This window comes from Callospermophilus lateralis, chromosome 20 (assembly GCF_048772815.1).
Source record: "Callospermophilus lateralis isolate mCalLat2 chromosome 20, mCalLat2.hap1, whole genome shotgun sequence".
Lineage (NCBI taxonomy): Eukaryota > Metazoa > Chordata > Mammalia > Rodentia > Sciuridae > Callospermophilus > Callospermophilus lateralis.
The window spans coordinates 2,980,719-2,994,440 of record NC_135324.1 but is presented as its reverse complement, the minus strand read 5'-3'; the positions used below and the strand labels follow the sequence as shown (position 1 = coordinate 2,994,440).

The 13,722-nt window shown below is 64.4% G+C and overlaps 1 protein-coding gene across 2 annotated transcripts in view; it reads right to left on the bottom strand.

Annotated features, from left to right (window-relative positions):
• The window catches only part of Fbln2 (fibulin 2), a 38,794-nt gene that overhangs the window by 21,048 nt on the left and 4,024 nt on the right, over positions 1–13,722 (bottom strand). For both annotated transcript variants that reach the window (XM_077106176.1, XM_077106177.1), the window contains exons 2-4: positions 8,494–9,721; positions 727–835; positions 54–183 (exon numbers count right to left, since the gene is read on the bottom strand). In XM_077106176.1, coding sequence (XP_076962291.1) covers positions 54–183; positions 727–835; positions 8,494–9,718 — 1,464 coding nt within the window. In that variant the 5' untranslated portion in view covers positions 9,719–9,721. The remainder of the gene's footprint in view (positions 1–53; positions 184–726; positions 836–8,493; positions 9,722–13,722) is intronic.

The following is a 13,722-nucleotide window of genomic DNA, read 5'->3' as shown; positions in this document are numbered from 1 at the left end:
CCCATGCCAGTCCACCCTGTGCTGGCCGTCCCCGCCCCCGCCCCCAGGCTTGCCTTGTACAGGGAGACGCCACAGGTGTCATTGTCCTCGGCCCCACAGGGCCCGCCCTCCTTGGCCACCAGGACGCCGGCCAGGCAGCTCTTCTCCTTCAGGTAGGACGCGCAGCAGTATTTCTGGGCTGTCCTGCAAGAGAGGTGGCCTCAGCCGCGGCCGGCTCCCGTGCTCCCTGGGACCCTCTGCGGGGGGTGACAGTCCCCATTTCACAGAAGGAAAGTGGCAGCCGGGCACGGTGGCGCACACCCGTCATCCCAGGGCTCAGGAGGCTGAGGCAGGAGGATCGGGAGTTGGAGGCCAGCCTCAGCAATCCGCAATCCTCCTGCCTCAGCCTCCCGACCTGCTGGGATGAGACCTAGGGGGACTCATCGCCCTAGTGGACTCTTGGGAAGCGGTGGACACGCGGGAGGTGGGCCCAGCCCTTGCCCACTCCGTCCCTGGCTCCTGGCTGCCAGGCTGTGGGCTCCGTGCCACCACGTGCCCACCAGGTGCCCTCCTTACCAGTGACCATGCAGCCAGCCAACCAGGGCGGGACCTCGGGGACCCGGCCAAGGTCACCCTCCCGTCCCTTCCGCTGTTTCTCCTCTGGCCCTTTTGTCACGGCGCCCCCGCAGCCCCAGGTCAGGGAGCACCACCCGCCAGCAGCGGGAGCAGGGGACGGGGACGGCTCACCTGCAGACGTCACCCTCGGTGCCCTCGGGGATCCCTGTGCACTCGTCCCTGAGGATGGCCCACTGCTGCCCGGCCGCACAGCACGTCTCGACCAGCTCCCGGGTGGACCCTGGGGACAACCAGGGCACAGTCACCACGCACGGTACGGGCAGCTGGCCACTTTCCAGACGTGTCCCCAGGTGGGGGGACATGGTGGCCACTCGTGGCTCGGCATTATTGCCATCTCTGCGGAATGTCCTGTGCACCCGTGGGGCCAGGGGTCAGGAGGGACACGGACAGTAACTGACGGGGTCGCCCAGGCTCAGAGGGGTCAGAGTGACGCTTCCTGGGCCCCGCCCCCCGAGTCTTCCCTAGAGCTGTCCCCAAAGGAACCAGCAGGCCACAAAGACCCTGGCTCTCAACCTAAGGGGCCGACTGGGACCGGCAGCAATGGAGGGGCTCAGCGTGAGTGCGTGCCCGGCATCTGAGAGGCTCGGGCTCCATCCCCAGTGCAGACTAGATGGACACAAGGTGTGTGCAAAGGCCTCAGTTGAGACAACTGGGTGGACCGGCTACTGCCACCTTTACTGCCTACAGAACAAAGACCTGCACAGCCCAGCGCCTCGGACGGAAGGACGGCCAAAGCCACCTCTAAGATCTCTACAGCTGACAAGAAATTGCCATCGAAGAGACATATGTGCACGGGGACCCATGCCTGTCCTCCCAGGGGCTGGAGAGGCTGAGGAAGGAGGATCGAGTTGGAGGCCAGCCTCAGCAACTCAACAAGCAAGACCCTGTCTCTAAGTAAAATGTAAAAAGGGCTGGGGACGGGGCTCGGGGGTTCAGCACCCCTGGGCTCCATCCCTGGTACTAATAGGAAAAGAACGTCACACGTAGGCTTCGACTATTGAGGTGCCTGCGACCAATGAGGGACAGACGCTGCGAGAAAGAGGGAAGCAAGTGGTGCCTCATCCAGGGAAGCGCAGGTTCCCTTCCACAGAACAGCCTCCATCCAGTCCCCAGCTCAGAGCTCCAGGCACCAGATGGTGGGGGATAAGAAATTAAGAGACCATCCCCCGCCCTACACCACCACCACCCACCTCCAGCCGCCAGTTGGGGCCACCTTGGTGGGAGGGCGGATGCACACCTGCCCCCGTCTCTGCTACCCTCCCACCCAGAGCTGCGCTGCTTGGTCAGCTTTCAGTCACTGTGACAGATAACCCGAGACAAGCGGCTTACAAAGCAAAAAGGTTTACTCTGGCTCAGAGCTGGGGAGTCTGCAGTCCACGACCGGCTGGCCCTGTGGCTTTGACCTGTGGTGGCACGTCACAGTAGGAGCTCGCGAAAAGGGCTTGCCTCGTGGGGGTGGGAGGGAAGAGAGGACCAGGTGGGCACCGCCCGATTCCCTTTGAGGACAAGTGCCCAGGGACCCCAAGGCCACCCTGAGGCTCCCCCACCTCCCACGGGCTGGGCTTTAACTCAGGGGGACACTTGCAACCCAGGGCAGAGCAACTGCCCACGGGCCTCTCCTGGCCGCAGCCGCCACCCCCACCCCCAGCCAGGAACCCCGCTCTCCTGCCCCGCGCTGTGCCCCACGCTGACCCCGACATACAGTCCCTTCCTGAGGCTCCTTCCCAGCCCCGACTCAGCCAGGAGGGGCCACTGGCGGGGAGCCGGCTCGAGTCAGGCCTGCGGAGCCCGCTGAGCCCTGGGCAGCTCCCTACCTGGCCCCCGGCCTCCGCTCGTGACCAGGGGCGGCAAAGAACAGGGAGGGCAGCACCCGGAGCAGAGGTCGCAGCAGCGAGTCTGTGACTGTTGTGTTTAAGAAATCGATTTGAATTGTCTGCCAAAGTTTATAAAGTTGGAAGCTTTTATATGAAACTCCCGATCCCAGCTTCCCTCAGCAAATCCAAAGTTCTGCTGTGTTTCTTGTCACCGGGAATTGAACCCAGGGGCACTTGACCCCAGAGCCCCATCCTCTTCCCCATGCTGGATTTTATTTAGAGACAGGGTCTCGCTGAGTTGCTCAGGACCCCAAGTGGCTAAGGCTGGCCTCCCAACTTGCGATCCTCCAGCCTCAGCCTCCAGAGCTCCTGGGGTGACAGGTGTGGGCCACGGCGCCTGCAGACAATCCACATTAGGGGCTGGGCTGGGCCCCCATGCTCCTAGGGCCAACCCCTGAGCTGGATGTCTCACTGTCCTGGGGTTTAAGGTGGTGGTCTCTGGTCCCCATGGGCCCGGTGGCCCCTGCTCATGAACCGCTCCTCCTGCTGGCCTCTGGCTTTGCTGTCCTCCACACGCCCTCCAGAGGCCGGCTCCTGAGCATCCCGAGGTCGCAAGAAGGGCTTTCTGGCCCCTGCCAAGTCCTGGACACCTCACAGAGCCTGGCCCAGTGTCCCGGCCAGGGCGTGGGGACAGGCAGGAGGGCGTGGGGACAGGCAGGAGGGTGGGGGACAGGCAGGAGAGGGGGGGAGGTCACACAGCCGGGAGCAAGACGACACCGCCCACCCCCACCTTGGTGGCCCCTGGAGCAGCCAGACCCTGCCCCTTCGGCTCCCACTCTGCACAGGCGCCCACGGAACCGCAGCCTCCCCGACTCCACACCAGGACGGAGGCCCGGGTCCCACCAGCCCTGACCCCCTGACTCCGTCAAGAGCCAGAGATCTGCAGGCGTCCTGGGACTGCGGTCTGGACAACGGGGAAGTGGCCGCTGGCAGGGGCCACTGGGGCCCACCGGAGGGTGGGAAGGGTCCAGGGCAAGGTGCCCAGTTGGTGGCCACCAACCATCTCCCTTCATGGGCCTCGGGGACCTCGGACAATTCCCTGCAGCTCTCTGGGCCACAGTCACCCTGACCTACACTGCTTGTCACAGTGCCGTCCCCCTCTTTCTGTGCAGGGCATCCTGGAGCTCAGGGGACGGGGCACGTCCAACAACGGAGCACAGGCACAGGCCGCACCCCACGCCCCACCCGGCAGGAGGGACCCGGCTGCTCGGCCAGGGGAAGGGCTCTCGGTTTGGGCGTCTGCTGGCTCCGGGGGCAGGGTGGAGACTGAGCATCAGCAGCGTCCCCGGAGAGGACACTGGCTGCACATCTGGCCCAGCTGGAGTGACAAACGGGCGGGGACGGAAAGTGGGCAGTAAACACCCCACACACGCCCTGCCCCAGCAGGCCTGTCCTTGGCTCTTTCACCAGAGGGGACGGTCCCCGGCCAGCTGAAGACACACGTGCCCATTCACTGACACAAAAACACGCCTCCACCGCCCCTCCCACCCTGGACCCGGGGAGCAGGGGACAGACGGGACTACGGCCCTGGGCGGCTGCTCTGTGCTGCCGAACAGCTCAGCTCCTCTTTTGAGGAACCCTGGGACCAACCCCACATCTTACAGATGCAGAAAATGAGGCTCAGAGAGGGTGAGTCGCTTGCCTGAGGTCACACAGCCAGGAGCAGGAGAGCAGGAACTCAGCCTCTGGGGCCACACCCGGGGCTCCCCCAAGCCAGGCTTCCAGCATGGGAACCGCAGTCAAGAAGAGGACCGAGGCCCCAGCCCGGAAGCACTGACCTTGGCCTGATGCAGAGCTCTCCTGGGAGCACCAAGTCCTCAGGACAAAGAACTTAAAGGCCACCCCAGCCTGGCCCAGCTAGAGGAGGTCTGGCAGAAGCTGCCCCGGGCCACAACACAGCCTGGGGCTGAGACGCTGGAAGGCTGGCTGCCCGGCCTGGGCGTGGACAGGGAGCAGCTCAGAAGCTGAGTCCGGGAGCCATCGCAGCCGCAGGACAGCCACGGAGGGCAGAGCCCCACCACGCAGGGTCCTGGCCTGTGCCTGACGCGCCTTCTTCCTCAAGAGAACCTGGCTCTAGGAGGGAGCCCTCCACGAGCACCCTCTTTTGTATTTTTGGTACCAGAGATGGAACCCAGGGGTGCTGACCACGGAGCCACATCCCAGCCCTTTTTATATTTCATTTAGAGTCAGGGCGTCGCTAAGTGGCTGAAGCTGGCCTCCAACTTGTGATCCTCCTACCTCAGCCTCCCAAGCTGGCCTGGGATGTGAGCCCCTTTTGTGGATGAGGAAACTGAGGCCGCAGGGAACTAAACAATTGGCCTAAAGGCCACACAGCTCCCGAGGGCCCGAGTCAGCCTCCAGCAAGGGCAGGGGGCAGGAAACCCAGCTCCCACCACCAACAGACCTCCGTTTGGGCTGAGTCCACCCACTGGCCCGGGCCTCGGGCCAGGCACACTTCCGCCCGGGTGGGAAGGATGGCGTAAGCCTTTTGTTGTGTGATGACGTCGGGCTGGGGCAGGAGACGGGGGCAGGTCCAGGGCGCGGAGGCCCACTCTCCCTCCCTCCCTCCCTCCTCATCCCACGGCACGTCCAGGACTCTGAAGCAGTTGTCGTTGCCATGAGCCCCTGAACCTGTCCTCAAGCCTCGGGGACATCAGCCACACCTGGCCTAGCCAACCTGTGGGTTTGGAAAGCCACTGATTCCAAAAAGCCCACCCAGACCAGGCCCAGACCTTCAGACCTCTTTGACCCGTGGCCTCTCAGACACCGAACTGTCAGCAGCTCCATTGTCGCAGAACCTGCCCCCAAGCCAGCCCACGGCACAGCCCATGACACAGCCCACGGCACAGCCCACGGCACAGCCACACGGGCCAGAAAGCAGTTTACCAGGAATCCCTGCCGCTTCTAGCCGCCTGCTGCATGCCCAGCGGAAGGAGGCCCACAGGTGGGCGGGGCCTCGTGACAGTGGGGCGGGGCCTCTCTGGCCACGCCCACCACCCTCCTGAGGCTGAGCAGGCGGCAAGGCCCTCACAGGGCTCTCACACCGGGGTGGCAAGGCTCTGGGAGAGGTGGTGCCCAAGGCCCCGGGTGACAGGGCACTGAGGAATGGCCCCTGGCACGCGCCCTGGACTCTGCTCGCCTACCTTCCTTCCTCTGTCCACATCTGAAGACCCAGAATCTTCCTGCAGGTTCCAGTGTCTGCAGGGGCTCGGGTCCCTCCACCTGCGACCGAGCAGCAGGTGCACAAAGCCGCGGGACCGTCAATCACCCCTAAACCACGGCTCCTAACTGACGCGGGGACCCGTCAGTTAGGGGACCTTGCCACACAGGGAGAGGAGCAGCCCGCTCAGCATGGCGCCCTCAAACTGAGGCTGGGCTCTGGGGGCCCACTCTGTCCCCAGAGCTCCCCACCAGGGGTCCCACACGCCGCCTCTGGCAATCGCAGCCGGCCACCAGGACCGAGGCCAGCTTGCCGCGGACAGGAACTTGCCCGGAGGGTTGCAGCAGCTGCTGGGATGCCGGGACAGCTGAGCCACCCAGGAGTCCTCCAACAGCGGCAGGGCTTCATGGGGCCCCAGCCCCCACCAGCTGACCCCTCCCCGTTGACTTTAGGAACCTGAAGCTCCTGGGAGATGTGGTTGGGTCACCAACCATGTGTCAGGGTCCCAAAATCCTGGAACCCTGGACCACTTTCATGGATGCTCAGGTGACCACAGATCAAGACTTAAAACACCAATCGGATCATGCCACCCCTGCCTTAGACCTGCCCTTAGGACAAAGGCCCAAATCTTCATCCTGAGGATGTGCATGTCACCTGGAACTAGCTCCTGTTTCCTCACATCAGTCACAGGGCCTCCTTTCCACCCAGTAGATTCCCTCTGGCCACGGGGCCTTTGCACATGCTATTGCTCTGGCTCCTTGCTGCTGCCCCATGACCACCTCCCCGCAGCTCTTCCCTGATAGCACTTGGCCTTCCCTGATGCCCAGGAAGAATGGCTGCCCCGGGCAGGCTCCCAGGGCGCCCACACTGCCCGGCCCAGCCCACTCCCAGCTCCAACTCCAGCCTGCGGGACTCAGGATCGCTCCCACCAAGCCTCTCGACTCCCCGGGGGCGGGTCTGTGCTGGGGTCTGGGACACTGTACAGTCCCCACCTGCCGGAGCCCAGGCATGCTGCGGACACTCGGAAACCACTGTGAGGGCAAGAAATGAGGACTCAAGAAAGACCGAGCTGTCAGCCTGGGTCCCTGCAGCTGGCCTTCCTCGCCCACAAACAGGCCAGGGCTCTTGGGCCTGAGGAGAGGGCTCAGCCATCAGAGCGTGCCCAGCCCCTGCCCCCAGGCCCAGGGTTCCCATCAGCCGCGCCCGGGCCAGTGAGGCCCTAAGGAAGGGGCCCCTTTCCTGCCCCGCTGTCCTGGGGCTCACGGAGGCTATGCGGGGGCCTCCTCCCGGATCCTCCGACCTGCAGAGGGCCACCTGGACCCCAGGGATTCTCTCTGTCCTGGTTCTACAGAGCACTGCCACCAGAAGGGTCCCCGACCCCCTCCGTGGTGCCAGCTTGGCAGGAAAAGCCACCCTCCCAAAGCGTCCTGAGAGACAGCAGACATCCCAGGCTGGGAGCTGGGCATGTGGATTCCATTAGGCCACATCTGGACCCGCTCAGAGGCAGGCAGCCTGGGCCCTGGCACGGCTCCGACTCACAGGGAGGACCCCCGCCCCAGTCGGGGGCCGGGCGGTGGCTGGAAATCCTTCTCCAGGCCCCCCGGCTGCCATGGCAACGTAGCTGGGGGGTCACTTCCAGCCCATCCCCCTCCTCCACAACCGGCGTCCAGGGCGGAGCAGGGCTGAGCCACCTCCAGCCCACACCCCCAGCCTCCATGACCAGGACCCTCACCCCAGCCTCCCCCAACAGCAGCAGCCACAAGGCCCCGCGGGCCAGACCCCCTCCCCGGGCAGTCCACCAGGCCGCCCTCACCACACCGCATAACCCCTGTGGGTACACTTGGGGGTTCTGGTGGCCTGGGCGAGGACCGAAGCCTGTCTCACTCGCTGGCTCCGCCCTGCAGAGGGCGCACCCTAAACCTCAGACGGCAGGTCGCTGCTAGCTGGGGTGCGGCCTCCACGCATCTGATTCTCAGCAAGGGCTCAGCAGCTGGTGCTGGGTGGCCGCAGCCCCTGCAGTGCCCCAGACACCCCAAGGCAGGACTTCCTGCAGCTCGCAGAGAAACAGAGGCACAAAGCCCAGGTCACTCGCCCACATCTGGGTGAATCCTGGAGCCAGCGCACAAGAAGTGGGGCACAGGTGGCCCCGGGTGGGGAGGAGGACAGGGTGGCTGATGGCCAGGCCTGAATTTCCGGGTCCCAGTGACACTCACCCTCTCCCAGACTCCCCTTCCCTTCCCTGCACACCAAGTCATTGCCTGTCCCACACCCACTCCTTCGAGCCTCAGGACCTTTGCACATGCTTCCAGGGAATCCATCTCCCAGAGAGCCTCATCAAAACGCACCCAGGGTAGTAACAAAAAAGTACTGGGATACCTGAGAGCAAAGCGGGGTTCCCTGAGGCCTGGGACCCCAGGAGGCAGCGGCTGTGGCAGGGCTGTGGCGGCCCGCCCCCTCTGGATGCGCACTTCCTCGGACTCCCTGCCAGGCTTAGGTTGCATGGGTAGTGGGAGCCTCCTGCCCCAGTCCCCACCCAAGGTCACCACCCGCTCCCATCCCAGCAGCCACACCTCCTGGATCCCGTCAGATGCCAGTGTCCTGCCCCTGTTAGCTACTGGGTCCTGCTCACAGGTGACACCTAGGAGGGTTTGTGGAATAAATGCTCCCACAGGCCCCTCCCTGGGCCTTCCGCAGAGGCCTCCAGGGAGGCTGCACTGTGGAGCAGGCCGGTCTCTGGTGTTTAGGGTCCAGGGGCTGGTGGCCTGGTCCCCTCACTGTGCAGGGAGCCGGAACAGTGACCCAGGTCCCACAGCCCCGTGCCCTGGAGAGAGGACAGGATCTTACCTTCAGGGATGCCCCTGGGGACGGAGTGCACGGAGTTGGGGTCCACGTCCTCCTTCTGGACTCGGGGCGGCTGCGGCGGGAACTGGGGCCTGGCCTGGGTGGGGGGCGCTTGGGGCTGCTCCGGGGCCACAGTGGCCGGAAGTGGGGGCGCGCTGGGCTCCACGGGATCCCCAGGGGCGTGGGGAGGGGTGGGCTCTGGGCTGTGGCCTTCGGTGTCCGACCCCGGGGGCGCGCTGGTCTTGGGCACAGAGCCACGCGGTGTGACCTGGGCCTCGGGGATCAGGTTCTCCTCCAGCCCCAACTGGGCTGCCGCTGCCACCTCTGAGGCACGGAGACCGGGACCGGCAGGGGCAGCGGTGGCCAGTGCCTCCAGCTCCCCAATGGCCTCCTGGGCCTCTTGCCCTCCGTCCTCCGCGTCATCCGTCACTCTCCGGGATTTGGCCTGCGCGGGCGCAGGGGGACCCAAAGCGGCGGCTGCCGTGGGCCTGGGCAGGGCAGCCGGCCAGGGGGTGGCCTGGAGGGTGGCCGGGGCTTGGTTCCCACCGCCCAGGGCCGCTGGGGGGCCTCCTGCCCCGGCCTCCGCCTCGCTGGCCTCCGCCTCGGCCACCTCCTGGTCGTAGCTGTAGGGATCGTCGTAGTGCCGCTCGGTGTCGCCGTCCTCGGGCTCCGAGGCGTTGCCCTCGCAGCCTGGCAGGCGGTAGCAGATGAGTGCGCCACCGGCGTCGGGGCAGTGGCAGGCGCGACAGGGCGCCAGGTGCACCGTGTGGCCGGCCGGGTGCTTGAGGCCGCGGTGCACGCAGCCCAGGCGGCCGCACTGCGGGCAGCTGTCGGCGGCCACCACGGCCTCGATGCAGTTGGGGGGCAGCTCGGGACACAGCATGAAGCGGCAGCTGATCTTGCCGCCGCCGGGTGGGCACGAGCACTCGGTGCTGCCGAAGTCCACGAGGTATGAGCGGCCGGCGGGCACGCGGCCGTCGGGGAAGCCACCGCGCACGCAGTCGTAGTACTGGTAGCCCTCGCAGGGACAACCGCGCTGCACGCACGTCGCGCAGCACTCCCCTGGCGCCAGCGTCTCCTCGATGCAGTGCTCCAGCGGCGGGCACTGCGCACCCGTGCAGTCGGGCCAGGGTGCGGCCGCCCCTGGGCTGAGGGCCAGGGCCAGGGTCAAGGTCCAGGTCAGGGCCGGGGCCGGCCAGCTTCCTGCGGGCTCCCGGGGCAGCGCCATGACCTGCAGGAGGGAGGAAGCTGTGAGCGCCGACTTGACGCACGGTGCAGACGTCCCCATCACCGCGTCACCCCGGGGTCACCACAGCCCTATACCTGCCCGCTCAGGGTCACAGGACCCGGTTGGTTAGAACCCTGACGCAGGCCCAGTCTCTCTTTCTCTCTTACACACTCTGTCACACTCAGCCAACAGAGTACAAGGCCAGCGACGGACGCCTTGAGCATCCACTATCTAAGCGCAAGCACGGGCCACGCCTGCGCACGTGCGGCGCCCGGGGCCACGCCTGCGCACGTGCGGCGCACGCGGCCCGACACACAAAGGACCACCCAAACAACTTTTTTTTTTTTTTTGGTACCAGGGATTAAACCCAGGGATGCCCAACTCCTGAGCCACGTCCCCTCTCATTTTTATTTAGGGTCAGGGTTTCACTGAGCTGCTGAGGGCCTTGCTAAGCTGCTGAGGGTGGCTTCTAGCTCGCCATCCTCCTACCTCTGCCTCACAGCTGCTGGGATGACAGGCGTTTTCCCGCTGCACCGGGCCCAAAATGATTTTTCTCTCCCCAAAATGTGGCTTGACTCAGCTCCTTGGCGGGTAACCAGACAGCAAGGCCAGGGTGGGTGCTGGGCAGGAACAAGCCCCCTCTCCGGGCTTTACTACACCCATTAACGCCCCCTCTGAAGCTCCAGCCTCAGGCCCAGGCCAGGAAAACCCTAGGAAGGTGACCTCAGCCCCAGGGATGCCACCAGCCAATGCATCCTGGGCACCTCCCTGCCTCTAGAGACCCAGAAGTGTGAACCCCAGGTGCTGCAGGTTCCCCTCAGAACAGCCCTCTGCGGCAGACCCCGCCCCGGCCGCAGACCCCGCCCCGGCCACAGAACCCGCCCCCGCCGCAGACTCCACCCCGGCCGCAGACTCCGCCCCAGCCGCAGACCCCGCCCCGGCCGCAGACTCCGCCCCGGCCACAGACCCCGCCCCGGCCACAGACTCCACCCCGGCCGCAGACCCCGCCCCCGCCGCAGACTCCGCCCCGGCCGCAGACTCCGCCTCTGCCAGGCAGCAGGCGTCCTGCGGATCGGATGCCAGCGGTTCCCCAGTGGCTGCCCTCACACCCACAGCCCCGCACCAAGGCTCCCGACGGCCCAGCTCTGCGGGGCCCTCTAAACACTCCCTGGGCTCTCTTCCTGACAGCCTTCCTCTCCAAACGCCACCCAAATGCCACCTCCTGGCCAGTCCTCCCCCTCCTCCCCACCCTTGCAGAAGCCACGCGAGTTCCCACAGGCCCACGGAGGCAGTGCAGCCTGCAGATGTGCTGCTGGCCCTGGGGGCTACCTGCTCAGTCCCCGGAGCGGTGACCTCGAAGGAACCCCCAGCCCCATGTCCTCCCGTCTCCCGGGGACCAGTGACGGGGGTCAGGGTGGGACGGTGGCCCTCCCCATTTGCCAGGGTCCCCAGCGGCCCACCCAGCCCGCAGGCCCAGGGGCTATGGTGCCCTCATGGCTACTGTCCTGGGCACCCCCTCCTCCCTGACAGGCAGGACCCCAGGAGGGTCACAGACCAGTGTAGCTTCCCAACCGAGGGCCACGTGGTGAAGGGGACAAAGAGAGGCAGACATGCAGCCCCTGCCGTCCCTGCAAATGACAAACGCCTAGAGTCAGAGACAGAAGACAGTTTATGTTTAGGGACAGACGGAGGGACCCACTGGACAAGACTGGACACTCGTCCACAGGGAAAGGACTGGAGTGGTTGCCACACGCCCTAAACAAGAGCCTTGTCGCGACCTTGAACTCCCTGCGCTAGGACAGCAGGTGATGGCAGCTCCAGGCCACCGCGTGTCATCCTTGAAGGACTGTGATTAACTCAGTGCCGACAGAGGAGCCCAGGGAATCCCAAGTGCCAACTGCCCGCTGTCCAGCGGGTCCCCTGCATGGTGGCCGTCCCCACAGGGTGCCCAGCTTGCACCTGGGGTCTGGGACTGCGTGCTGATGGGCGCAGAGGCCTGTCCAGGATGATGACAAAGTTCTGAGAAGGACAGCGATGATGGCCGCCCGAGGAGCTGAGTTCACTCCGCGACACTGAGCTGAGCCTTCCAATGGCAGACTTTATGCATATTTTGCCAAAATACAAAATAATAGCACATGAGGACCACGGAGCCCAAGTGAGTCATAAGCCACAGAGAGGGGACGAGGGGATAAAAGAACTAAAGACCTAACAGGAAGTAAGGGCTGCTCCTGAGACCTTCCTGGAGGAGTGAGCTTCCTGGCAGCCAAGGCCAAAGGGGAAATTAGACAGTGACCCGGGGGCCCCTTGTCTGCTAAAAGGAAGTGGTCAAGTTCACTGGGAAAAATAAACGTGCTCTTGGCACGGGATCCCAAGTACAGTCGGGGTTGGAGCTGTTGATCGGGCTCGTGAGTGATCACCACTCCTCCGTGCCAGCGGGATGTCAGGCCCTGGCAACATTCCAGGATTTTTTTTTGTTAACCACGCTCTACAGATGAGGAAACTGAGGCCCAGAGAAGGTGCGTGATCTGCCTGAGGTCACATGACTAGTAAAAGGTGGCGGAGGCATGTGACTGCAGGGCCTGGCGGATGCAGGACAGCCAGAGCCCCACAGTTCCCAGTTCTTCTTCAAGCACCTGCCGGCCGGGCACCTGCTGAGTGGCTCGAGAGGCTGAGGCAGGAGGATCATGAGTTGGAGGCCAGCCTCAGCAACTCATTGAGGCCCTGAGCAACTCAGCGAGACCCTGGCTCTAAATAAAGAATAAACAGGGCTGGGACGGGGCTCAGGGGTTAGTGCCCAGGGTTTAGTCCCTCGTTCAAAAACAAGTCGCTGGTCTTGCTGCACTAAAAACAGGGGTCACTCAATAAATGTCCCCAACAAGGACAAACTAAACACAGAAGGGCTCACAGGAGGGCCCTTCCAAATGGGGCTGGAGATGACCTCAGGGACAGACTTCAAGGATTAGTAACCCTTGGTGAGGGATGATCCCCCTTCAGTTTCTTTTGACTTATCAGGACAGCAGAGAAGGATCCTGTGGTCCTGGTGGACCTATGATATCTGCAGACACATGCCCCCCTTCTTTTAAGAACGAGTGGGCAGGGGACAGAGGGTCCAGGAGGCTGAGGGGGCTTGATCCTGCTGTATTTTTTTGCAGGGGGTATTCTGGATTTCAGGCAAGTGATCCCACAGCAGGGGTCAAAGGTTTCCATCAGCAAAACAAAGAGAGTTTTCTCAATGAAAAGAAGGTAGGCGGACAGGCGGGCGGAGACCTGGCACTCGTAGGGCCTGGCCTCACTGTGCTGAAGAGGAAGCCAAGTCTCCCCAAGAAAGGGCACAGGTCCCCTCCAGGGCCTGGTGCAGCAGCCCGTGATCAGATAATGGCCACAGAGCCCCAGGGATGTGGGGTCAGAGGAGGTGGTGAGACCAACTTGCTTTCCAAGATAACCAGGGAGCAGATAAGGGGAGAGGCTGCCAAGTACAGAGCCAGCAGGGGACAGCCAGCCCTCTGTTGTCCAGGACACGGCAGCCCGGCTGTGGCCCACACCTGCCATCCCAGCCGCCTGGGAGGCTGAGGCAGGAGGATCACGAGTTGGAGGCCAGCCTCAGCAACTCGGGGAGGTCCTGTCTCTAATAAGATACGAAAAGGGCTGGGACTGGCTCAGCCGGTGAGCGCCCCGGGGATCAGTCCCTGGTACCAGAAAAGGGTGGGGTCCCTGGGGTACACATGTGCATGCAGGGCGTGTGACAAAGCCCCTCAGGGTGCCCCTCTTGTCCCCACACACAGTCCCCAGCTGGGCTGTCCCCTCCAGGTCACTGCTCTGAACAGAGACCAGCAGGTGCCCAAGCCTGGACACTTTCACTCTGAGGACACCAAGAACTGAGCCACCTGGGGCTGGACGCCCGCTCCCGGGCCAGCGCAGGGCTGGGAACTCAGGGCCCACAGGGTTCCAGGCCGAGCAGGAAGGATGTTGGGGGCCCCCGACCACAGGGCCAGGGGCAGCGCCTA